We start from the raw sequence: 27,865 nt of genomic DNA, 5'->3' as shown, positions 1-27,865 counted from the left end.
AATGAGTGCAACAGTAGGGAAAGTTTTGGATAGTGGAGGGGAAAACATTACTATTTCCACTCCAGTGAATGCAACAGCAGGGAAAGTGTTAGGTAGCCGAAGTGTTAAAAATACTATTCCCACTCCAATGAGTGCAACAGTAGGGAAAGTTTTGGATAGTGGAGGGGTAAAAATTACTATTCCCACTCCAGTGAGTGCAACAGTAGGGGAAGTGTTGGATAGCGGAGGGGTAAACATTACTATCCCCCCTCCAGTGAATGCAACAGTAGGGAAAGTGTTGAATGCAGAGGGGTAACAATTACTATTCCCACTCCAGTGAGTGCAACATTAGGGAGAGTGTTGGATAGCGGAGGGGTAAAAATTACTTTTCCCACTGCTGTGAGGGAAACAGTAGGGAAAGTGTTGGATAGCGGAGTGGTACAAATTCCTATTCCCACTCAGGTGAGTGCAACAGTAGGAAAATGTTGGATAGTGGAGGAGTAACAATTACTATTCCTGCTCCAGTGAGTGCAACAGTAGTGAAAGTGTTGGATAGCGGACGGATACTAATGACTATTGACACTCCAGTGATTGCAACAATAGGTAAAGTGTTGAATAGAAGAGGGGTAACAATTACTATTCCCACTCCAGTGAGTGCAACATTAGGGAGTGTTGGATAGCGAAGGGGTAAAAATTACTTTTCCCACTGCTGTGAGGGAAATAGTAGGGAAAGTGTTGGATAGCGGAGGGGTGCAAATTCCTATTCCCACTCCAGTGAGTGCAACAGTAGGGAAAATGTTGAATAGTGGAGGAGTAAAAAGCACTATTCCTACTCCAGTGAGTGCAACAGTAGTGAAAGTGTTGGAACGTCGGTAGGTTAAAATTACTATTTCAACTCCAATGTGTTCGGATAGAAGTAGGGTAAAAATTATTATTCTCACTGCTGTGAATGTAACAGTAGGGAAAGTGTTGGATAGCGGAGGGGTAAAAATTATTATTCCCACTCCAGTGAGTGCAACATTAGGAAAAGTGTTGGATAGCGGAGGGGTAAAAATTACTATTCCCACCCCAGTGAGTGCAACAGTAGAGAAAGTGCTGGATAGCAAAGGGGAAAAATTACTATTCCCACTCCAGTGAGTGCAACAGTAGGGAAAATGTTGTATAGTGGATGAGTAAAAATTACTATTCCTACTCCAGTGAGTGCAATAGCAGTGAAAGTGTTGGACAGCGGACGGGTAAAAATTACTATTCCCACTCCAGTGAGTGCAACAGTGGGGAAAGTGTAGTGTTGGATAGCGGAGGGATACAAATTACTATTCCCACTCCAGTGAGTGCAACAGTAGGAAAAGGGTTGTATAGCGGAGGGGAAAGAATTACTATTCCCACTCCAGTGAATGAAAAAGTAGAGAAAGTGTTGGAAAGCCGATAGGTTAAAACTGCTATTCCCACAGTAGGAAAAATGTTGCATAGCGGAGAGGTACAAATTACTATTCCTACTCCAGTGAGTGCAACAGTAGTGAAAGTGTTGGATAGCAGACGGGTAAAAATTACTATTCCCACTCCAGTGAGTGCAACAGTAGAGAAAGTGTTGGAAAGTCGATAGGTTAAAATTACTATTTCAACTCCAATGAGTGCAACAGTAGGAAAAGTGTTGGATAGAAGTGGGGTAAAAATTACTATTCCCACTGCTGTGAATGTAACAGCAGAGAAAGCTTTGGAAAGCCGATAGGTTAAATTTACTATTCCCACTCCAATGAGTGCAACAGTAGGGAAAGTGTTGGATAGCGGAGGGGTAAAAATTATTATTGCCACTCCAGTGAGTGGAACATTAGGAAAAGTGTTGGATAGCAGAGGGGTAAACATTACTATTCCCACCCCAGTGAGTGCAACAGTAGAGAAAGTGCTGGATAGCAAAGGGGAAACATTACTATTCCCACTCCAGTGAGTGCAACAGTAGGGAAAATGTTGTATAGTGGAGGAGTAAAAATTACTATTCCTACTCCAGTGAGTGCAACAGTAGTGAAAGTGTTGGATAGCGGACGGATACTAATGACTATTGACACTCCAGTGATTGCAACAATAGGTAAAGTGTTGAATAGAAGAGGGGTAACAATTACTATTCCCACTCCAGTGAGTGCAACATTAGGGAGTGTTGGATAGCGAAGGGGTAAAAATTACTTTTCCCACTGCTGTGAGGGAAATAGTAGGGAAAGTGTTGGATAGCGGAGGGGTGCAAATTCCTATTCCCACTCCAGTGAGTGCAACAGTAGGGAAAATGTTGAATAGTGGAGGAGTAAAAAGTACTATTCCTACTCCAGTGAGTGCAACAGTAGTGAAAGTGTTGGAACGTCGGTAGGTTAAAATTACTATTTCAACTCCAATGTGTTGGATAGAAGTAGGGTAAAAATTATTATTCTCACTGCTGTGAATGTAACAGTAGGGAAAGTGTTGGATAGCGGAGGGGTAAAAATTATTATTCCCACTCCAGTGAGTGCAACATTAGGAAAAGTGTTGGATAGCGGAGGGGTAAAAATTACTATTCCCACCCCAGTGAGTGCAACAGTAGAGAAAGTGCTGGATAGCAAAGGGGAAAAATTACTATTCACACTCCAGTGAGTGCAACAGTAGGGAAAATGTTGTATAGTGGATGAGTAAAAATTACTATTCCTACTCCAGTGAGTGCAATAGCAGTGAAAGTGTTGGACAGCGGACGGGTAAAAATTACTATTCCCACTCCAGTGAGTGCAACAGTGGGGAAAGTGTAGTGTTGGATAGCGGAGGGATACAAATTACTATTCCCACTCCAGTGAGTGCAACAGTAGGAAAAGGGTTGTATAGCGGAGGGGAAAGAATTACTATTCCCACTCCAGTGAATGAAAAAGTAGAGAAAGTGTTGGAAAGCCGATAGGTTAAAACTGCTATTCCCACAGTAGGAAAAATGTTGCATAGCGGAGAGGTACAAATTACTATTCCTACTCCAGTGAGTGCAACAGTAGTGAAAGTGTTGGATAGCAGACGGGTAAAAATTACTATTCCCACTCCAGTGAGTGCAACAGTAGAGAAAGTGTTGGAAAGTCGATAGGTTAAAATTACTATTTCAACTCCAATGAGTGCAACAGTAGGAAAAGTGTTGGATAGAAGTGGGGTAAAAATTACTATTCCCACTGCTGTGAATGTAACAGCAGAGAAAGCTTTGGAAAGCCGATAGGTTAAATTTACTATTCCCACTCCAATGAGTGCAACAGTAGGGAAAGTGTTGGATAGCGGAGGGGTAAAAATTATTATTGCCACTCCAGTGAGTGGAACATTAGGAAAAGTGTTGGATAGCAGAGGGGTAAACATTACTATTCCCACCCCAGTGAGTGCAACAGTAGAGAAAGTGCTGGATAGCAAAGGGGAAACATTACTATTCCCACTCCAGTGAGTGCAACAGTAGGGAAAATGTTGTATAGTGGAGGAGTAAAAATTACTATTCCTACTCCAGTGAGTGCAACAGTAGTGAACGTGTTGGACAGCGGAGGGGTAAAAATTACTATTCCCACTCCAGTGAGTTCAACAGTAGAGAAAGTGTTGGATAGCGGAGGGGTACAAATTACTATTTCCACTCCAGTGAGTGCAACAGTAGGAAAAGTGTTGGATAGCGGACGGGTAAAAATTACTATTCCCACTCCAGTGAGTGCAACAGTAGGGAAATTGCTGGATAGCAAAGGGGAAATAATTACTATTCCCACTCCAGTGAGTGCAACAGTAGGGAAAATGTTCGATAGCGGAGAGGTAAAAATTACTATTTTCACTCCAGTGAGTGCACCAGTAGGGAAAATGTTGGATAGTGGAGAGGTAAAAATTACGATTCCCACTCCAGTGAGTGCAACAATAGGGACAATGTTGTATAGCGAAGAGGTAACAAATGACCACTCCCACTCCAGTGAGTGCAACAGTAGGGAAAGTGTGCAAAAATTACTATTCCCAATCTAGTAAGTGTAAAAGTAGGTCAAGTTCTGTATAGCGGAGGGGAAAAAAATAATATTCTCACTCCAGTGAGTGCAACAGTAGGGAATTTGCTGGAAAGCGGAGGGGTAAAAATTACTATTCCCACTCCAGTGAGTGCAACATTGGGGAGTGTTGGAAAGCGAAGGGGTAAAAATTACTTTTCCCACTGCTGTGAGGGAAATAGTAAGGAAAGTGTTGGATAGCGGAGGGGTGCAAATTCCTATTCCCACTCCAGTGAGTGGAACAGTAGGGAAAATGTTGAATAGTGGAGGAGTAAAAATTACTATTCCTACTCCAGTGAGTGCAACAGTAGTGAAAGTGTTGGAACGTCAGTAGGTTAAAATTACTATTTCAACTCCAATGAGTGCAACAGTAGGGAAAGTGTTGGATAGAAGTGGGGTAAAAAATATTATTCACACTCCAGTGAGTGCAACATTAGGAAAAGTGTTGGATAGCGGAGGGGTAAAAATTACTATTCCCACCCCAGTGAGTGCAACAGTAGAGAAAGTGCTGGATAGCAAAGGGGAAAAATTACTATTCCCTCTCCAGTGAGTGCAACAGTAGGGAAAATGTTGTATAGTGGATGAGTAAACATTACTATTCCTACTCCAGTGAGTGCAACAGTAGTGAAAGTGTTGGACAGCGGAGGGGTAAAAATTGCTATTCCCACTCCAGTGAGTGCAACAGTGGGGAAAGTGTTGGATAGCGGAGAGGTAAAAATTACTATTCTCACTCCAGTGAGTGCACCAGTAGGGAAAATGTTGGATAGTGGAGAGGTAAAAAATTACGATTCCCACTCCAGTGAGTGCAACAATAGGGACAATGTTGTATAGCGAAGAGGTAACAAATGACCACTCCCACTCCAGTGAGTGCAACAGTAGGGAAAGTGTGCAAAAATTACTATTCCCAATCTAGTAAGTGCAAAAGTAGGTCAAGTTCTGTATAGCGGAGGGGAAAAAAATAATATTCTCACTCCAGTGAGTGCAACAGTAGGGAATTTGCTGGAAAGCGGAGGGGTAAAAATTACTATTCCCACTCCAGTGAGTGCAACATTAGGGAGTGTTGGAAAGCGAAGGGGTAAAAATTACTTTTCCCACTGCTGTGAGGGAAATAGTAAGGAAAGTGTTGGATAGCGGAGGGGTGCAAATTCCTATTCCCACTCCAGTGAGTGGAACAGTAGGGAAAATGTTGAATAGTGGAGGAGTAAAAATTACTATTCCTACTCCAGTGAGTGCAACAGTAGTGAAAGTGTTGGAACGTCGGTAGGTTAAAATTACTATTTCAACTCCAATGAGTGCAACAGTAGGGAAAGTGTTGGATAGCGGAGGGGTACAAATTACTATTCCCACCCCAGTGAGTGCAACAGTAGAGAAAGTGCTGGATAGCAAAGGGGAAAAATTACTATTCCCTCTCCAGTGAGTGCAACAGTAGGGAAAATGTTGTATAGTGGATGAGTAAACATTACTATTCCTACTCCAGTGAGTGCAACAGTAGTGAAAGTGTTGGACAGCGGAGGGGTAAAAATTGCTATTCCCACTCCAGTGAGTGCAACAGTGGGGAAAGTGTTGGATAGCGGAGGGGTACAAATTACTATTCCCACTCCAGTGAGTGCAACAGTAGGAAAAGTGTTGTATAGCGGAGGGGAAAAAAATACTATTCCCACTCCAGTGAATGAAACAGTAGAGAAAGTGTTGGAAGGCCGATAGGTTAAAATTACTATTCCCACTTCAACGAGTGCAACAGTAGGAAATATGTTGGATAGCGGAGGGGAAAAGATTACTATTCCCCCTCCAGTGAGTGCAGCAGCATGGAAAGTGTTGGATAGCGGAGTGGTAAAATTTACTATTCCCACTGCTGTGAGTGCAACAGTATGGAAAGTGTTGTATAGCGAAGAGGTAAAAAATTACTACTCCCACTCCAGTGAGTATAACATTAGAGAAAGTGTTAAATAGCGGAGGGGTAAAAAATACTATTCCCAGTGCTGTGAGGGAAACAGTAGTGAAAGTGTTGGATAGCGAAGGGGTACAAATTACTCTTCCCACTTCAGTGAGTGCAACAGTAGAGAAAGTGTTAGATAGCGGAGGGGTAAAAATTTATATCACCACTAAAGTCAATTCAGAATTACAAACAAGAAATTAATTATAATCAAAAACATTAATTGTTACATAAATGTAATATTTTTTGTTTCCTACCCGATAACACCACACAATTCACAACACACATCTAACGTTTTTAAAAAAAAATGTACCTCCTTAGTTAACATAATTAATTATCGAATAAACAAAGGTTATTAATTAAAAAACAAATAAAACAGATCAAAATTAATTTACTCACCAAATGTTACCCCTATAAAACTAAAATCCACACACAAAATAAAAATAAACAGTTACCATAAATATTTATCAATTAGTGAATGAATATCAATGAGCAACTAATTATTAATTAATGAAACCTAAAATACTTTCCACGCTCTACCCCAATAAACACCACAACACACACCTAAAAATCATTACACAATTTCCATAACTAATTTTACATGATTAAATTAATATCAAGTAACAACTTATTAATGAACTTAAAAGAATTAACTTCCCACCCTTTATCACTATAAACCCCACAACTCACATCTCAAATTAATTACACAATTGCCATATTTAATTTTTAATTAATTACCATTAATTAACAATTAATTATTAATTAATGATAAATAAATTACTTCTCACCCCATTACCCTATAAACCCCACCAACCATTCCTAAAAAATGACACAATCAACTTACTTAATTGCCAATGAATTAGTCAATAATATTTAACAAGCAATTGATAAATAATTATTAATAAATTAATTCCCACAATTAACACTATAAAGTATAAATTAAATAAATATGAATATGACAATTATTAATAAAGTTATTACAATTAAATTACTTTCCACCCTGCTCACCTATAAACTCACAACCCGCTCCTACAAAATGACACAATTTACATAATTACCAATTAATTAATAATAAACAACTAATTAATTAATAATTTATAATAAATTAATTTCCACTGTTAACATCATAAACTATTAATTAAATAACTATTAATAAATTAGAAATATTAATAATTTGATAATAATTAAAATACTTCCCACCCTATTCCCCTATGAACCCACAACCCACTCCTAAAAAAATAACACAATCAACATACTTACCAATTAATTAATTAATAAAAATTTACAACCAATTAATAATTATTTAATAATAAATTAATTCCCACAATTAATACTATGAATGCAAAATGTAAGTAACCTAAAATTAATAACTCCTAAAAATTTAACACATATATTAAATAACAAAAAAATTGGTCACATTCTTTTAAAATACATAACACTAATTTTAAAATCGATATTTTAAACAACTATATTTTTCCAAACTATATTAATAACTTCGATATTTTCAGAAAGGATATTTCTTACCTTAAAGTCCATATTCTTGACCACGATATTCTTGCTGTTGATATTTCTGTATCACAATATTTCCAACTCAATATTTCTATATGTCGATATTTAAAACTCGATATTCTGTCTGTGCACCTTACAATTCACCAAGAATTCCACAACTACTCTTAGGAATCCTCTCCTTTCCCTGTTGTGTGCTCTAGAATTCCCTGTTATTTGGTACCTTAGTCCGAATCTAGGAAGTACAATAAGTCAGTCCATTTCAAACAATTATTTGTGAAGTGGGCCTAAAATAACTAAAAGGCGTATAATTCCTCACCTTTGATAAATATCTTGTAATTTCTCAATTTTGAAAATTACCAGAAAGTTTTTGTTATAAGATTTCGAATTGATTTGCTTTTGCACCTAATACCACCTAACACGTATTTCAAGCCTATGGCCACTCCTATGACACAACCCTAGAGACTCTGACTTTCCCCTATGTAGATCTTTCATGTTTATACATTGACACCGTCTTTATACACGTTTTCTACACATGAATTACACCTTCCAGTGTAAAATGAAATCTAGTGCACATTTACTATATAGGACTTCTTTGGGTATACGTATTCAGGGAAAAGCTTTGAGGAATGACCCAAAGTATTGCACAATAAATCAGTAAAGGTGGATGCTGTGTATGTGTGATTTACCAAGGAAATCACTATGGTATAACAAAGAATAATAATTGGTGGCCTCATCCTGAGTGACCAATCAATTAAAAAGGGTCCTAGCAATCTTTTGAAAGGGAGAGGTACATTCAAACTGTCTGAAGAAGATCCTATTGTGAAACCTGAGTCCTCAAAAGATATTACTTCACTCTTAAAAAACATACCTCATTTTGTTTGTATACATTTTTATGGGCGATCTTATTATGAACCCTTCAAAAGTAATTTATAGGAAGTTGAAATGAGACAGTGGTGTACTACTCAAAAGCCGGAAGTGATATGAAAAAGGTTTGAACTGCACGGAGTATCTTCTTTTGTCTATTTAATGCACTAAGTTGCATTACTTTACACCAGAATTCTCTTGACAAGGATTGTAGGGGAAAGCACATATAAAAATGTTGATGATATAACTGTAAGCAATGTGTGTATTGAAGGGGCATCTGGAAAATAGCAATTTACATTGTTTTCATAAACATCAGCTTATTCAGAACAGTTTATTTTTTAGACCTGTATTTGACACACAGCTTTTCGAATAATTAATTAATGCATCTATGCTGGATTACATAAAAACATCTGGGTAAAAGACAGCAAAGTACATTGTCTCTATGTTATGTTGGCTGTAGGTATGACTTGTGTTGAGACAATATTTAGAAGCTTTACTGTGGAATTAACCCTTAATAGGGTTGCAGTAAATGTCCTTATACTAGGTTATATTCCATGTACGTATGCAATATGCTACACCATGGGTGATTTATTCGATGATATTCACACACAAGAGCAACTGAAATAAGTAACAAAAGAAGAAGAATACGGATCCTATCCTAGGAAGAAAGTTCTTTCCTAGTACCTCTTTGGTATCCAAAGATATTGGAGTAGATGCCTCACTCACTTTATCGTGACATGCTTCATCATCGTTCCCTATACACACCCTGGTAGGATGATACCACCATGGCGAACTCAACCAAATATGGAATTTGAGTTCTTAAATTAAATCTGACTTGATAAGCAGGGATCCAGAAGAGAAATGAAGGGTTGAAAATGCCTACAGGTATACCCAAAGGGTTCCTTTATTCATTCGGTACCTGGGGTATGGATAAAAGGTTTCTTAGGTTTTATATTGAATATAATTTTTTAATAAACCTCTTGCATGAATGTCAATATGTTTTGGCCCATGCTAAGAGCCCTTTTGGGTCTGGGTCCTTCATCAGGGTGATTTGATGTATTCCTGCCTTACTGCGCATGCATACTATGCACACACATGAGGCCTAAGGATCTCACCTGTCTCGATCTTCTGTCCTTGGGGTTACCTACAAGGCAAAAAGGTATTTACGGTGAGGCTAAAGGTGGACCCAAAATACTAATATGTCGCATTTGCGCATAATCTGTGGTCCTAGTCTAAACTGTAGTAAGGACATCTAGTGATTCCCTAGTCCATATTTGTGTTGGGATTAAGGTTTACTACTTCTAATAAGAGACACCTCCTTTCAATTTAAAAGTGTACAAAAGATGCTGGGTGATGGTATTGTCTCATAACAGACAAGTGAAATGCTAAAAGTTATAATACATATTGCATACTAAGTCATCTCTCTGCTTACCCTTATTCTGTGTCTTTCAATGGTCATGTGAATCTGGTGCGTGGTGTTGTCCTATAGTCACACTCAAGGGAAAGACAATTATTAAATACATCGTACAGAAGGATATTTTTTCTTACATTGACGGATTGGTTGTTACATTGTACAGTATCAATACTCTTTTGATATGTGTTTGAATTGTCATGCTTTATGCGGCCCACATTTCTTTTCAAATGCGTATTCTTGGTAACAGATCCTACTGTTTCATTTATGGAGCTGCCCCTGTTCATTCAGTTCCCAAATATGTCGGGCTCTTTGTGCGGGCCGAAACATGTTGGCATTCATACATGGAGGTAAATTGAACAATTATATTCAATATAAAACCCTAACAAACTTTTTATCCCTACCCGAGGTACCCTATGAATAAAGGAACCCTTTTGGTATAACTGTAGGTATTTTTAACCCTTTATTTCTCTTTGGATCCCTGCTTATCCAGTCAGATTTAATCTAAGAACTCCCCTTCCATCCTTGATTGAGTCCGCCCTGGTGGTATCATCGTACAAATTACAAATTCAACACATATTTAACCTGCTGTATTTTTGTAAATTGGATGTTTTGGGACGAAACTTGTGGAGAAAACTTGAAATTTTTTACATTCATGGTGCATTATATATTCTTTTAATATATGGCCCTTTGCATATATCTTCCTTCATACACTTTACTAATAAGTAAGAAACATAACATGAAAAAATGTGGCTAATAAAATAAAATAGCAATGACTGCAGATGAGTGGCTACTGGAGGTGTAAATATGTGCAGAATATCACTCTTTCAATGGCATAGTCTTGACGTTAGTGAATTATCTATTATAGATTGTAACATTTTACCATCTATAGAGACTACCTCTATTAGTGTGACTTACACCATATTCTACAATTTAACCTAAGTATGTTTTGGAATGGGTATACAGGATGGTATCAGTATTACCTGCAGGAAAGAGATCTTCAAAAACATCTACAAATGCACTGGTAAATAGTATTAAACTTACTTTTCTTGCACCATAATTTGAACCACCTTCTAGAGTTATATAAAAAATACAAAATTCATATACTGTCAGGTTACTGGGAGCTATCTAGCGCAATGTTGTGCTACTAAGCTTTAGTTCCTCCCGATTCACTTTTTCACTAAAATGTGCATCTTCTATATTGTTTTATAATGTTGCTTCAATACTTTCGTTGTCTCTCTTTCTCCCAATCAATATTGAGGTTCCAGAATGCATCCTCCTATGATTTATGATTAAACCGCACACCACATTTGTATTTTTTCACTCTTCTAATCTGAAATAGAACTCAAAAGTTGTGTTTGTACTCTTGTGTTGCAGAGTCTTCCAAAAGGGTGTCAGTGAGATAAAGAGGATCGAAAACATAAGTCGTTCTCCATGGTTTTCTCATATCACATCCACTGTGCTTGGTCTCAGCACAATTCATGCTTATGACAAAAAGCAAGAGTACATCAACCAGTGAGTATTTATATTGACTGTAACTCTCATTTTGTACTAAATATTTGTTCTGTCTTGGTATTGACATCTGAACGACTGTGCATCAACTAGTATTCACATACCAGAATGATGTCTTAAATCTACCACCATTAAATGCTTTGACTTAAATGTCCCAATGATACTTCCCATTACATTTTTAGGGCATTAACACAGAACACATAATGCACAATTCCATTAACAAACAAAGCCCACCTAGCAGCAACATATATAATAAAACATGGTATCATGTAGAGATCATTCACATTAATAACTTTAGCCACAGTGAAATACTTCAATTTTACACTGCGTCTTTAGAATCAATCAGATCAAAACAGTTTATTCCATTATTATTTTATGATTGTCCTTGTAGTGTTTCCACTTCACAAACAAGTCCCTGGAGCACGGTTGATGCAAACATTTCATCAAACCCATCACCCTAAATCAAAAAACTCAACCACTTTGCAAAATGACTCCTTACTTCTTATATTGCAAAAGAACATGGAAGTCATTCAGTGTGCAATCCCCATGCAGGTAGCCATCAGAAAAATCACATTTGTGGGCAGTAATGCTCTCTCTTTGTTTTAAAGTCTGTATAATTCCTTTGTTCTTTGTATTTTTAGAAGTTACTCCTCCTGTAGATATTGTGGATGCATTTCGGCCAAACTAAATTCACAGGCCTCTTCAGGGCTAGGAAGATCAAAGTACGAGATATCTAATAATCAGATTAATGATCCATTTAGAGTTATCATCATCAAATGGTACTTATTTGGTTATTTTATAACCATTAATGCGCATGTAGAGCAATGGAAAAATAATCATAAATGGGGCACATAAAAACAGGTAGAATACATGACACAAGATACAAATTAGGCTTGTATAAAATAATCTAGAACAGCTGACATATTATAAAGGCAGAGGCTAGCAGCATAATTAATAAAGCATGGAATCTCTCACTCTCATTTCAGCCTTTAGTGAGCAACAAATCCAAAAATGTAAGATAAAATATAACATAAGCCAAGATGGCCGACAGGTGAGGAGCTCCGGCATAGAGCTCCCGGTCAGGGATTGCCGTTATGGCTCAAATCCCCTAATTTCGACCCCCTACTGGACCCTTTTACTCACCTGGTGGTCGTTCTTAGACAGCGGTCTCCGTCTCTCCTTTTCTTCCGTTTCTGGACTCTTGAATGTCGGATGTAATCAGGATCACCACTTGAACCGACGGAGCACAAGCAACATGGCCGTTGCCCGGTGGAGCTGCATCAACAGCTATAGGGGAGAATGGCGCCAGCACACCGCCATGTCAGTCACCTACCCAGCCGGACATCAGACATAGGTCTCGTCATTTCTCCGCTGCTGTCTCCTCCTTCCCCCTGCCTGGTGGAGTTCCCCGGACAGCTGTTGAGGAGCTGGGACAAGGTTCACCCCTCCTGATCATCTCCCGGTCTTTCCAGGCTCGACTGCTGTTTTTTGCCCTACTGCCTGCCCTCCAGCTTCGCCTCCTGCGGGACCTCTGCGACCCGTGAGTCCTTTCCAGGTACGGGGGTGACTTGGTGGTGAGCTTTCAAGGCACGGCGGTGTGACGCCCCCGGGCTTCTCCTTGCCTTCTGTGCCTGAGAGGCGCGCCCCCCTGGACTACGCTGCTTCCTCCCTCTCTCAAAGACTGCTCCCTAACTTCCAGGCAGACTTCCCCTGAACTCTGACATGTGGATCGTCGATACCGATGCCCCCGTGGTCCTGAACCTGTGCACGCAAACGGCCGACATTCTACAGCCCTCTGCCCTCCTTTGGTAATGTGGCTGCGTCCCCCTTCTGACTCTACTCGATGGAATTCAGCTTTCTTGTTTTTTTGGGTTTTTGACTTGTGTGCATCCCGCCATTTTGGGATGCTTTCCGTCAATACCCACAACCCGGATTCGCCATCTTGTTGACCTTTGTCCGTTGCTTCTTCTTGCTGGATTCCATCCTGGCGACCTTCGAACATTTCTCTTTTTTGCTGGACTACCTTAACTCTAACTCCTCCTAAGGTCCCCTTCTCTCATCTCACCTATCACATATTCCGATTCTTGTCTCCCCTTACCTTCTCTGCCCGTTATGATTTGCCATTTACTTTGTAATCATTGTGTAACTAATGTTTAATTAGTGTACCTTGCAACTCGCTATGTAAAGCGCTCTGATACCTCCGGGTCTAGCCAACGCTATATAAAACTCATCAAATAAATAAATAAATAAATAAAATAAGGTAAGAGTTGAAGATATAACAAAGCTGGTTCTTTTCAGTGCAGGAGTTTCTTCCACCAGTGGTTGTGCCCTTGTGATGTGCACGCCTACATTTGTAATAGCCTGGCTGCCCGAAAATAAGGTAATTTTACTTCAGGGCCCGGTGCCCCTTAGTGATGGCACATACCTGGCAGTGGACCTATAGACACTTTAGCGACAAACGTTCTATGTGTGGGTAGAGATGTTCAGTCACACCTCCCTGAATGTCCGCTCATGATTGGCATGTGAGGGTCATTTTTATGTCATTTTCTAATGCCCTCTCACTTCAGGATGCTATGTTCTATACAATAGAATCTTTTTAGCCTTGGTTTGGCATGTTGGATGTAAAGACTTTGTGAATTAATGAGGATTGACTCTTAATGAATGATTAATCTGATTCTTAGGTACCTTGTACTTCAGTCTTCCTAGGATTGCACACTGAAATAATTTTGAAACCAGGCAAATTTTGTAAAAGGAAGAAAAGAGACATTTTGAAAAGTATTTACGTTTTTTGATTTAGTGTTTTGTTTTAAGGTGATGGGCTTGACAAAATATTTGTATTTTTAACTGTGCTCCACAGGGTTCTTTGTGAAGTAGAAACACTATATGGACAACTATATAATAATGATAAAAAACAGTTTTGATCTAATTGATTCTAAAGAACCAGTGCCGAATGTATTAATTTCACTGTGGCTAAAGTTATTAATGTGATCGATCCCTACAGTATACCATGTTTTTGTTTTGAATGTTTACAGCCCAGATACTGTGGGTTTATTTTGGGTGTAGCCCATATGTTTTGAAACCTAGCAGCTACAGGCAGGTCTGTGACAGATGCTTCCTCTGGTGGGCCGCAGACCCACAAATACAGGACACTGTGATTTAGCGTGCTTCACCACATATTGAATTTATTGGGATCAGTGCAGACACCATATTTGGTTCCAGCATGTCCCAATCATCTCACTACTGACTGTATTTTAAAACAGAAGAGTGGATGAATCAATGAGTGAATTGTAGCTATTTAGAGCATAATACAGATGCAACTGTTTCTAGATCTTGATGTCCTGAGTCAGAGAGAGGAGCCACGACTGCACTATAGCTAGGCCTGAGTGCTTGTACCCCATTCTTGATTAGGGAAATGTGAGTTTTAGCATACTTATCAACTTTCAGAATGGTGTTCAGAAGGAAATTGCACAGTGTGTGCTTAGTTACAGTTCTGTCATCAGTGTGGCAATGAGCATATAGTTACAGGTTTAAAATATGTTAAGCATCGATATAAACTATGGGCCTGATTTAGAGTTTGGCGGACGGATTAATGTACGCCAGGGTGACAGAGTATTTTACTTCACCGCCCTGATGGACATCCCATCCACTACATTTTGAGTTGTCTGCTGGGTACCCTGTTTGAATATAGTAAGTTTAGTGCAGGTCTCCCCAGGTGGGGAACAGTTGAGGGGGGCAAAATCACTTCCATATACAAATAATGTTGGTGCCCTAAAATAAATGCACATGAAATTTGACAGGCTATTATCACATTAAGCCCAGAAAACGCAGAAACCATGGAATAGTAGCCCTCGGACTTGCTGACTTGAACTTCAGAAAAAATATTACAGTTGCCATTATGGAACATAGGGACTTGGTTCCTGCGTCATGAAAAAAAACATGAAAGTTGCCATAAGGGGACAGCGGGTGTCTCCCCTCACCGCCAGGCTCAGATGGGTGTCCCCAAACAGACTTGACTACAATTTATATATAAAAATGTATTTACTAAAAGAAAAACACATTTGAATACAGAGGTTTGGGAGATGGATTACTCCATCACAAATGTGATGGTTATCAGATGGCACTTGTAATAAAGTGGATGTATATCCAAACTCTGAATCAGGCCCTCAGTTATGTTTCTGGCTCCAAACTACAAAACCACTGAAATTCAATGGTTATGGTTAGTAATAGATCTTTGTTTTATTTTTTATTTGTTTTATTTCTTTATTGATTTTGCAAAAGAGAAATATACAGTACAAACCAAAACACACTTAATAAAAAAAGACAAAGAAAAAGCAGTCACAGTGTACATACGTGGAGACCAAGCAACATTTCAGATATCTGAATACAGAATACAAATCCGTGGGGTATACGCACAGGGGAACAATGTGTCAGTTTAACATATAGATATCTAACCCATTCAAGGCTGCCATTACTTCCAAATACTAAGTTATCTAGTGGGACCAGCATAGGAACAGTACTCTCCAATCAGTATGTAACCCCCTCTTATCTAGCCAGAAAACAAATTGAAATCTGTCACATGAAGCCCGCAGCACCAAGGTAACTCTTGCAGCGCGCCTCCTACTACCAGAAGAGAGTTAAGTTTCAGAGAATATTCAGTCCTTACCAGCAAGGTAACTCTGATATAGGCTCCAAAAGTTTTTAGGTCAGCTCTGAGGAGGGAGCAACTCGCTATATAATTCAGTTTGCGTGTTGCAGAACAACATGTCCCTAGGCCATTGTGCAACAGTAGGGAGAGGCCCTCGTGCCCAGCGCATAGCAACCACACGCTTAGCTATCAGTAGACCCATATCTACCAGTCTGCGTATTTCTTTCACACATGTTTAGAATAACCCAGGAGGGCCAGCAAGGGGTCAGGTGACAAAAGCTCTCCTGTGATATCACTCAATTTTTGGAATATTAGTGGACAGAATTTAGTGATATCGGGACACAGCCAAGCTAAGTGTATGAATCCTGCTTGTTCCACACTACATCTCTCACATCTCGTGGTATCTCGGAGGCCATATCTATGCAATCAGGTAGGGGTATAGTACACCCTATTAAGGAATTTAAAATGAATGAGTCGATGTCGTCTATTCAGAGAGACATGCTGTGTGGCTTAGCAGCAATAGCACCATACTACAAGTAATTAAACCTGACCACTGTGCACTGTAACAATGTGCTGATGCTTTTCATGAACACGACCAAATTATTAGAATCTTTTACAAATATTACATAAACTGCTATATTCCAATCACATAAATTTAAACATAAACATGATTAACACACAAACACTTAAAGCATTCCAATGAGTGCAATTTATCTGTTGAAACCACAGAATTTTTATTGAATCCAAACGATGCATACATTTTCTAGTTCAACAGTTCTGCCCTATGCATTTCGGGCCTTGCTGGCCCTTCTTCAGTGGCTTCAATCTATAGATAACAAAAATACAAATTCCAGTCAAAAATGTATATACAAAGCGCAGGAAAACATTCTTACGTGTATGCCACATCTCTGTGTGACTCATTTTGACTGTGGGTTTTAATTTTGATGCTCAGATAAACAAAAAGGTGTAAAACAACAATGGAAGAAGAACAGAATAAACAGAGCGAGAGATTGTGAGATGGTGAAGAAAACATAGTTTGTGCTCATTTTATACAATAGTATGTGACTTTGTGTGCGTTTCCTTTCCCGTGAAAAAACAAACACTCAGAAACCAAACCCTATGAACTTACTGCCTGAACACTTCCGCGTGGTCCTGAAAATGAAATATGATGCGTGATTTAGAAACCACCTAGGGAGTGCTCCACTTTCCCCACACAGTTCACAGCAATAGCGCCATTTGTCATTGTCTAGTATGACATCCAAGTCTGTCTGCCATGACAATCTAGTCTTAATAGAAAAGTTCTTCCGCTAATCATGCGCCATGCAATAAATCTTAGAAACTAATTTACAGGGAGACTCTACACGTAGCATTAAGGAAAAGGGAGCTACTTCTGGAGGTTCCGTCATCTCCTCCCCGAGCATATCGCAAAGCGCATGTCCAACTCTGTAGAAGTGGAACATCATGAGTGAAGTAATATCTTGTCTATCCAAGATTATGTCTTCCCATCTACGTTCCATTACATTTTTGAATAGTTCACCTATTTTTTAAATATCCCAAAGCGCCAGAGTGCGTAATACTTCCGGCTCGTTAAAGATCGGCAATCACTGACACAACTCCACCAGGGCGAGCAGAGAATACAGAATTGAGGCGGCTTGCCATGCATGGGAGGTGGCATTTATGGAGTCCAAAAGACCTGCACATTGAGACAGGGCTCGATACAGAAAAGCGGCTATGGGGGAGGGTGCAGCCGCAACCCTTTCTATATGCAAATGCAGGGAGGATTGTTGGTGTAGCCAGTGAAATGCGTGAGAACATTGCACCACGCTGTAATAGAGCTCCAAATCCAGTGAACCAAGTCCACCCATCGAGTAAGGCAATGTCAGGATGTCCCATGCGACCCAGGGCTGTTTACCAGCCCAAGTCAATCAGACCAGTAAAGACCTGATGCATTTGAAAAAGTGGTCAGGAAGGACCATAGGTATGTTTAAAAGTAGAAACAAGAATATGGGCAGCACCACCATTTTCATTAAGGAGATATGGCCTAGGAGAGATAATGGCAGCTGCACCCATCTTATAACATTGTCTTCCAGTTTGGCAATTGCCCTGCCATAGTTCTCTCTGAATACTATCTCAGAATTAGTATGTATCTGGATGCCTAGATACCACACAGATTCAGTGGACCGGCTCAAAGGAAAATCCAGTTCTATCCGCTCCATGGCTGTGGTAAGGGGGAGAATGGTGGATTTAGCCCAGTTAATTTTGAGACCTGAGAATTCACCATACCGTACCAGTTCCCTTAACACCGGGGATAGGTTAACCTCCGGGTCTCTGATGTATAAAAGAGTATCGTCAGCATAAGTGGCGCAGGCCAGGGGCTCAGCAACAATAGTGTAAAGTAGGGGCGATAACAGGCACCCCTGCCGAGTGCCTCTGGAAATTTTAATAGGAGAGGTCACCAGATTCCCCACCCTAACCCGGCAGAAGGGGAGTTATATAGAACCTTCACAAGCTGGGAAAAGAGGTCACCTACTCCCATTCGTCTCAAAACCGCTAGCATGAAATTCCATTCAACGGAATCAAAGGCCTTTTCGGCGTCTAGGAAGATTGCAGCCGCCTTTATCTCCAGCTTAGTGTGTTGAATAGTGCCAAATATAGTGCAAAAATTATGCGTAAGAATGTACCCAGAGACAAACCCTGCCTGTTCAGGACTAACTAGCAGTGGTACCAGAGGAGCTAGGCGATTTGCCAGAACTTAAGAAAATAATTTGGTATCCACATTCAATAGTGACAACGGCCTATATGATGAGCATTCATGAGGGGGTTGCCCGGCTTTAAAAGGGTAACAATCAAGACCTTATGCATAGACTGGGGCATCACTCCACTCTCCCCCATCTCCTCGAACAGGGTAATCAGGTGGGGGACCAGGAGCTCATCGAACTCTTTATAAAAGGTGACCGTTAAGCCGTCCTGCCTTGGGGCGAACCCGGAGCAAACGGATCTTAAAGCGTCCTGAATCTCCCAGGCATCCAGAGGCCTCATAAGGTATTCCCTGTGCTCATCAGCCAGCCATGGGAGTTTAATATGTTCCAAATAGTCCACGACAGAGGCCTCTTCTGCTGCGATACAGATCTGCATAATAATGACTAAATCTGTTCGCTATGGAGTCAGGATCATGTAGTATCTCTCCCGTTGCAGTCTGGACTTTTGTGCCACTAGCTGTCTCCCGCCTGCATCTCAATATGGCTGCCAATGTAGCACCTAGGCGCTACCCCTCCCCATATGTTTTGGCTACAGTATATTTCCCTAAATACTTAACCTCTCTATCAGCGGCCTCATGATACTCTGCTAAGGTGTTTTTGAGCTCTCCCAGAGCCTGGTCGCTCCCAACATCCAATGCCTTCCACTCAGGAGTCACCAATTTATTTTCTAGCGATTCCAATTGCCCTCTGATTGACCGTAGTACACCTGAGTGTTTGGCCATGGCCATACCCCTTATGTAGACCTTAAAGGTCTCCCATACCGTGGCAAACTGGTGTACAAAGCCAATATTTGTAGCAAAAAAGGTTTTGTTCGCTTCCAACATTTCAGATTTGAATACGGTATCAAGAAGTACATAGGGCGGAAACCTCCTAGTGAACGGGGCTGATCTTTTCGACAGGCTTGTAAAATCTAACTGAATAGGTGAGTGATCTGAGTGCAAGCAGGGGTCAACCTCACAACTGCAAATCGATGCACTCAAGGATCTAGAGGTGAACCAGTAATCGATCCTGGTGTACAAGTCATGTGGAGCTGAGTAGTGTGTGAAGCCTCCTGCCCGCGGCTTCTTGAGCGCCAGACATCAACCAAGTCCAATTCAGCAATAGCATCCCTTATCGCCTTAGCCGATAATGACTTACACCAGCTCAGCCCTCCAGAGCGATCTAGAGTCGGATCTAGGACACAATTAAAACCCCCCCACACCTGAGGGATCGGTGCCAGTCGACGCAAGCGCCTAAGTAGATCATGGTAGAATTGTGGGTAATCAAAATTAGGGCCATAGACATTAACTATAATGAATTCCAGCCCCTTGCCTTTACACCTAGAAATGGCATACCTGCCCTCCATATCTGTCTCGACCGCCTCCAGTAAGATACCATTTCTGGGATTTACCCAGATAATTACGCCTAGCGCATGTGTAGAAAACCCTGCAGCATGAAATATGCCATGTAATCTCCTGTGAGTGAATATCTGACTGTCTACAGGTAGATGGGACTCTTGTAAAATAGCAACGTCCACATTATGTCTGGTGAGATAAGCAATTACCTTTCTAGTTTTCCTAAAATCATTTAGGCCCCTAACTTTCCAAGTCAGCAGATGCAACCTATCCCCCCGGGTCTAATAAAGGACCTTGTTCACCGTATTATATTTCAATTGCGCACCCCAGGACTCCTTTCAATCCTTGGGCACCCCAACTAGAACTGATGAACATGCTACGCTCACTACGACCATGACCACACAATACAAAAATGACACCCACATAGAAATTTCCCCACCACCCACGCCATGCAGTCCCCAAGTTAGCACAGACAAAAACCCCCACCCTCCTCCCTTCCCCACAAAAAAAGGACAATCGGAAACCATAAAGAGAGTAATACGCGGGGCAGATGTTACCTCAGATCCACTAAGAGCACCTCTAAGACAATTCTCTAAAGTGCCATCAAAGTTTATCTAATACATCTGTGCAAAACAGTTGAAATACTTTCAGTTCGCTTACAATGAGCAGGCCATCAACCCCCTCTCCCATGTGCTAGTAGTTCTATCGACATCGTAACTGGTTTGGGCAATCAATACATCTCGCACTACCATCCTATCAGCATAACCATAATAATACTTGCAATGTGTGGATTTCTTGAAAGCGTGAATGGCAGTCTCCGGGATTCAGGGTACAGTCATCAGTTAAACCAATCCCGATTTGTGGGGCAATTCTGAGTCTCGAACCCCAGCTGCCCAGTCCAAAGTTCAGGGAGTGGATCTACCATTTGGATATTTCTTTAATCCTGTTCATCCATACTGCCACCAGCAGCTTCGTCTAGCCTCTCTGCTTCTTTATTACGCCCTTCCAACTTGGAGTACTCTTTAAGGACTTTCCTTTGGGTCCAGGAAGATCTTTGACTTGCCATTTATGGTTACCCTGAGACTGGACGGATACAGCATGGCATAATCCATATTTTGTTCCAGAAGGCATCTCATTAGAGGGGCGAACTGTCATCTGGCCTCCTGCACCTTCACCGTGAATTCCTTGAAACCTTGGAGCCCTCATACTGTAGGTCTCTTTTTGCTCTGGCCTGCTTCAGGACAGCATCTCTGTCCCTGTAATCTAGCAATTGTGCAATCACAGGACGCGGCGCGGCTCCCGGAGGAGGCTTAGGTCTGAGTGATCGATGGGCATGTTCTACTACAAAGATTTCGGAGAAGGTTTCCCTGGCCAACCGAGCAACCAGTAATTTCTCTATGTAGACCTCCATATTGCCCATTGCCGTAGACTTCGGCAGTCCTGTGATGCGTATATTACTTCTCCTGGACCTGGCCTCCAAATCTTCCGCCCTGTCCTGCAGCACCATAATCGTTTTCGCCAATTGCTTTTGGGCAATATCCACTCCAGATTGTGCCTCTTCCACCTCTGACACCTGCCGTTCCATCATGTCTATTCATTCAGAGTGCTTATCGGGGCGCTCCGACATTCTATCCATGCGGTATGCCAACGTCTCTATTTTCCCGTCAGTAGTTGATAAGCTCTTCTATATCGCTGCCAGGATCTGTATTATGTCTTCCGCTCCCTCCTCGGACACATCTTTTCGCTCATCTGGAGACCGAGCTGCCTCCATCTCTCTATTCCTGGATTTCCGCTGTTCAAACTGCAACTTAGGCTGTGTCTTGTCCACCTTACACTTTCTGGTGCACGATGGGGGCCCGGGTTCTACCAGCCTTCTCTTTCCATACTGCACACGGACCCCACACAAAGCCAAGAGTCTCACAGTATACACACAGGATCAATCAAAATCTTGTATGTAGTTGGAGGGCATTTAGCTAGTGGGCAGGTGACCCGGGCACAACAGGCCTCCGAGAGACCCCGCAACCCCCGGGGCTATGTCTTCACCATGAAGGATCTCGGAGGCAGAAGCGAGGACTCCGCTATGGCACGCGGGCCGCAGAAACAGGCCGCACCTGTCTCCGGTTTTCCACGCTGCCCGTTGTAGACTATATGCGCATCGAGTGAAAGCGCTACACCAACGCTACACCATCCACTAGTGGTGGTGCGAAATTAATGCACGGATGCCAGGATACTGTCGGATTAATAAGATGGCTCACGGAGCTCGCTCAGAGAGTGGACATCTTGAGCCTTGGGAAGCTCCGCCCCCCCCCATAGATCTTTTTTTCTTTCTGTACTGTTGACACATTAGTGTTCTGAGCCCGATACCACAAATACCAGGCTTAAAACATTGTAAAATGGAAATGTAATTCGTCTGTGACCTTTTATTTGAACTTAAATAACTTGTACTTTCAAACAACATGTGGATGGGGAAGTCCACAGTGTGACGAGATAATGGAAAAACCTGGGTGGGAAAGTTCTTTCCTTGATGCAGCACAACTGACCTCATTTCCAATTAATTACATTACCTGAGGGCTTATGAGTTCTCTCAAAGAAATTACTTGTAATGGGACTGGTTTGAATAATAGAAACATTTTCCAGGCATAATTCTGTAAGAAGTTGGGTTATTGGCTATGTGGGGTGAAACTCTGCTCAAGCAGAAACCACATTCCTTGTAAGGGTGAAGTGACAAGCATACACCAACTTAACCTATGCTCAAACCTCTGGTAGCTTGGCATAAAGCAGTCAGGCTTAACTTAGAAGCAATGTGTAAAGTATTTATGCAGCACTTCAGATCATAATGTGAAAATACAGCACAAGGAAAACCCACTCACCAATTTTATTAAATTGAGTATATTTTAATAAATAATTAAAAAAACGAAACAACAGAAATCCAATCAATACAACTGAGATATGCAATTTTAAAGATTTAATTGAAAATAGCGCCAAAAAGCACAAAGCTGGTCACGCCAGATCGGGACAAAGTTGCAATTTCAGACCAACAGTGATGGAGCATGGGCCAAATACAGGGACCAAGTTAGGCCTGCTGAATAAGATATCCTTAAATCCTGTTTGCGGAGAGTTACGGAATCCTGCATCAAGGATGCGTTGCTTAGCCAAGGCGATATGTTGATTCTGAGGAGCTGCGAGGATGCAATGCAAGGCCCTGCATTGTCATCAGGGATGAGAGGTTTGTGATGCGATGGCCTGCATTGGGGATGAGTCAAGCAGCAGAGGTTCTGAGAAACTATAAGTCTGCGATGCAAAGTCCGTGCATTGGGAAAGCTCCCATAGTAGAGGTGATGCGTTGTTTCTGCTCAGGCTTGAGCCACGCAGCAGAGGAAAGGCATCCATAGATTTGTAGATCCACGGATAAGCTGGCAGAGCACCTCCAGGCCCATTTCCAATGGTCCAGGATTGGGGTGGCACCACTTTGCAGGGTAGGACTCACAGGTGGCAGAGTCCAGAGTCTGGGTTCAAGATTTTTGAAACCCGTCCCCGAGACTCTAGTAATGAGGCCAGCGAAATAGCTCTTGTAATCACTATGGAGTCCTGGGTTTAACAGATTCAGGTCCAGTCCAGTCAGCACAGCAGGGCAGCAGACCTTCAGAGCAGCAGTCCAGCAGAGTGGCAGCCCTTTAGGCAGCATAGCCGTCCTTCTTCCTGGCAGACCCCACAGGTCTAGAAGTGTACTGAAGAGTTGGTGACTGAAGTCCAATATTTATACCAAGTACCTCCAATGAAGTGGGAGAAACTTCTAGAGGTTTCCATTTGAAGCACACAGGTTTCCTGCCTCCCTTACCCTGGCTCCAGACTAACTACGGATGCTATGAGCACTTTGTGTGGAGGCAGGATACAGCCTATTCAAATGTAAGTAGGGCTATGTCCAGCTCCACCCTCCCATCCTGCCAGTGATGGCCTATCCAGGTCCCACTGAGCCCTCTATTTTGTGTGGCTGAATAGGAGGAATACACAAAAATTTACTGTCAGCTTCACCCAGTCATGTGCCCCAGATGCAGGCACTAAATGGCTCAGGCAACAAAATGCTGACTTTTTAAAAGTATGAACCTATTGTATTACACCATACAATACTTCATCAGTGAGTCTTTGGTCATGCTCGCTTGCTCTTTCCTTCCCATGTAAACTTTTATCTGTAAAAAGGCCCTCTCAACATTGGCACTTGAGACGGGAAACGCCAAAACAGCCTGTACACAATTTGCTAACTCTGGCCACTGACATAGCTTTCCATGCCAATACTAGTGCACCTGAAGATTGTGATTCTCTGGGACAAGTTCTGCAACATATGCGTTAAACTGGGCACATATGCCCTCAGAGTTATTGAAGCCATCAAAAATAAAACAGCACTTTTGAAACTCCGGAGAAAATTCCTCTTTATGGATGGGATCGAGAACTTGTGCAGAGTACCACAGTGAGTACCATAGTGAGGCTTCATTGACTTCAAATGCCATGGTTGGTGAAGAAACATTTCTATGCATCATTGCAAGTCATTTCTCATACATTGTAAAATAAAAGTTCCTGAATTGCTCCTCAACATTTCTTTGCTTACCAAGTGGCAAGCACTCTAACATGGAACACGTTGCAGTGTCACGTTGTAGCGTCAAAGTCACGAAAGTGTCGCCCAGCCTACTCTCAAGAAGATGTTTCACATCTACACCAATCATGCTGAGCACTTGATAGGCAAGGGTGTTTTTTTATTATATTCACTACAGCAGTCATATTTTCCAGTAAAAATCTAAGACTGCAGTAAAGTGCACTTTTTTTTCGCATCACTGTCAATATGTAGCCAAAGATCCTAACATTTCTTGCCTTTAGCATCATCACTCAGCAAAAATTCTATAAACGGTGGTCTCATGGATAATATAGCATTCACGGCCACTAGGGCTAAGTGACACAGTTGGGATGACTCTTTGTTTGATGTCACACAGGGCACAACATGAGCAATATTTGTGTTTTAGTTCCCGCGCATAACACAACTGTGCGCCAGAATGAACTAAAAAGTCAATAGCATTCTTCATTAACTCTGAAGATTATACAGACAATTTCAGCATACCATCTAACAATTGGCAGATTCTCTTACAGGAAACCACTTCAGCTCTGGTTTTGATTTTGACAGGTCATCACACAACTTGTTCATATACGTAGCTGAATCACTGCAAATACAAACAATATCCCTTCAATCTTTTTTGCAGCAGCATTCCAAGTGACACTGCATTTTATGTTTTCCAAAAGTCTGGTGTCATGTTTTCACCACTATCTCAGATGCTAGATGACAGCACTCTTTACACATATACCTGTCACTACACTTTGCATAATATGTTTAAAGCGTGGGGTGATTGACGATTCATCTACTATCAACGCTGACTCACTAGAAAAGGGGGTTGATTTATCAAGGGTTTTTATCCATTCTCTGTGGGTAAATACAATGGTACGTATTGGGAAAGATTATTATGAAACCAGCCATTTCATCTATCAGTGAAATAATCAAAAATAGCCAAAATATCGAATATGATTTTGATATTTCCTGATACACTTCATAATATAATTAAACAAGGCCTAAAACATGCTTCTGATGGATACATCTGCCAGTGGATTCCTCACCTTGTGAATATCCCCTGCGTCAGCAACATTCGGAAACTTTTGTAGCAGTCCACGCCGATGGGGTCGAAGATGACGTCACAGAGACACGGCTCCGCTCGCGACTCCGCTGACGTCACCGGCTCCATAAGAAGACCTCGTCGGCGTGATGACGTCAGTTCCCTTTTTTCCACGCCGTCGACGCCAACGGATTTCGGGAATCGTTGCTAGTAGCTTCACTTGTTACTTTGTGTTTATTCTGATTTTCTCTGTTTTTCATTGAAAAATGTCGACGAGAAAGTCTGGGTTCAAGCCTTGTCGTGAATGTGGCAAGCACAAGACGATTGTGTTTGGTGTTTGTCTTCAGACCACGATGTGGAAGGCTGCTCGAGTTGTAGGAAGATGAGCTCGAAGGCTCTGAAAGAAAGAGAGGTGAAACTCTTCATCGCCAGAATGAAGAAGAAGGAGAAAAGAGGAAGAAGGAGGTCTGGATCCAGATCGAGGTCGAGGTCGAGGTCAGCGTCCAAGTCGACTTCGGGGCATGCTTCAAAGAGTAAGAAGCATAAGAAGAAGAGGAGGCATTCCTCACATCATCATTCAGATAAAGGTTCGGCTCCGAAATCGAAGTCGCCTGCTCGACGTCGGAGAGAGTCGGTGTCTCCTTCTCTGGTCCCGGCTTCACCTCCAGCTCCATCTCCAGTGGCTTCGCCGGTTCCGGCTGAATCTCCGGTGCCGGTGTCATCTCCGACGCCGGTTCCATCTCCGGCTCCAGCAAGTCCTCCGGCTCCATCTCCGACTCCAGTCCCGGATGATGATCGTCAGGCTCCAGGTGAGACAGTGACGCCGCTTGTTCCACCGTCGGCAGGCCCGAGTCCGGTGTTACCTGACCAGTATCCTGCTTTTCCTGGTCCAGGTCAAGACCCTACGCATTATCTGAATGCAATGTACGGGGTATTTTCAAGGGCCATGTATGCCCCTGGTGCACCTATGGGTCCGATGGGTCCAATGGCTTACAATTTGGGAGTGCCGCAGGTTTACCCTCAAGCTCCGTTTATGCCCTTCTATCCAGCGACGCCGTCTTGGCAGCTACCGGCGCCGAGGACATCGACGCCGCTTCCCTCTTCACCGGCGCCGGCTCGACTTCGTTCGACGCCAGCTGCTCCAGCTGATCCGCGTTCGACACTGCTGCCGGCGCCGTCGGATTCGAACACGGCGCCGCCGATGCCGCTCGTGCGGATTCGTTCAAGAAGGGAAGCGCAGAGAGTGGTGGATGAAAGACGCTTTCTGGTGGAAGAGGCTGAAGAGGGTGAGTTGGCTGACTCTGACGATGTGTTTGATGAATTAAAGGAGGCGAGTGGACTGGAATTGTCTCCAGAGTGGGAGATCACTCCACCATCGGATGAGCCCTCTAAAGAAGCCGCGCCATATCATGCGGTGATTAGAAAAGCTGCGGAATTGTTGGATCTCCAATTGCCGACAACGGAATTTAAATCTAATATTCTAACTGAGGTGTTGCATTCACCTGCTGCTGTCTCAGAGCCTTTGTTGCTTTTTAACGAAGCTATTATGGAACCTGTGCTAGAGGTATGGCGCAAACCTTTTTCAGCCCCTGCAGTCTCCAGGGCAGTCGCAAGGAGATATAGAGTGGCTCCAGGGGATCCTGAATTTTTATCTTCGCACCCTTCGCCTGAGAGTTTGGTGGTTCAGGCGGCTTGTTCGGGGCGATCAAAAGGGGCATTTCCTCAGGTTCCAGGAGACAGGGAGGCCAAGAAGGTGGACCAATCGGCCAAAAAGGTCTTTTCATCGGCCAGTATGGCTCTGAAGTCATCAAACGCAACGTGTTTGTTGGGGCGTTATATACACGCTCTTATGGACTCGGCAAAGAAGTTGGCACCGAAGCTGTCAGAAGAGGATAGGGCCGGCTTCAATGAGGTATTATCTGATGCCCAGGCGGCTGCTCGCCAAGTTATCCAAAGTGGCCTGGACACAGCTGGCTCAGTTGCCAGAGTCATGGGGTCTTCGGTTGCCACCAGGAGGGGTGTGTGGCTAAAGTCTTCGGAATTCTCTTCTGATGTGCAGTCGACTATATTGGACTTACCTTTTGATGGGTCAGGTTTGTTCGGGAAGAAGGCAGATGCTGCTCTCGAACGCTTTAAAGAAAGTAAGGCTACGGCTAGGTCATTGGGCCTTCAATCCCAGCCAAGAGGAACTTTCAAAAGGTATAGAGGTTTTGGAAGGGCGACTTTTCGCACTTATAGACCAACCCAGCAGCAGCAGCAACAGCAAGGTTCTTCGT

At 42.2% G+C, this 27,865-nt stretch overlaps 1 protein-coding gene across 3 annotated transcripts in view; it reads left to right on the top strand.

Annotated features, from left to right (window-relative positions):
* Window positions 1-27,865, top strand: part of ABCC12 (ATP binding cassette subfamily C member 12) — a 907,115-nt gene that overhangs the window by 576,253 nt on the left and 302,997 nt on the right. For all 3 annotated transcript variants that reach the window (XM_085640128.1, XM_085640130.1, XM_085640129.1), the window contains one exon: window positions 11,066-11,203. In XM_085640128.1, the coding sequence (XP_085496254.1) occupies window positions 11,066-11,203 (138 nt within the window). The remainder of the gene's footprint in view (window positions 1-11,065; window positions 11,204-27,865) is intronic.

The sequence above is a fragment of the Triturus cristatus genome, chromosome 12 (genome assembly GCF_964204655.1).
Source record: "Triturus cristatus chromosome 12, aTriCri1.1, whole genome shotgun sequence".
NCBI classification, from domain to species: Eukaryota; Metazoa; Chordata; class Amphibia; order Caudata; family Salamandridae; genus Triturus; species Triturus cristatus.
The sequence above is the reverse complement of the archived record's forward strand: the minus strand, read 5'-3'. Positions and strand labels throughout refer to the sequence as shown.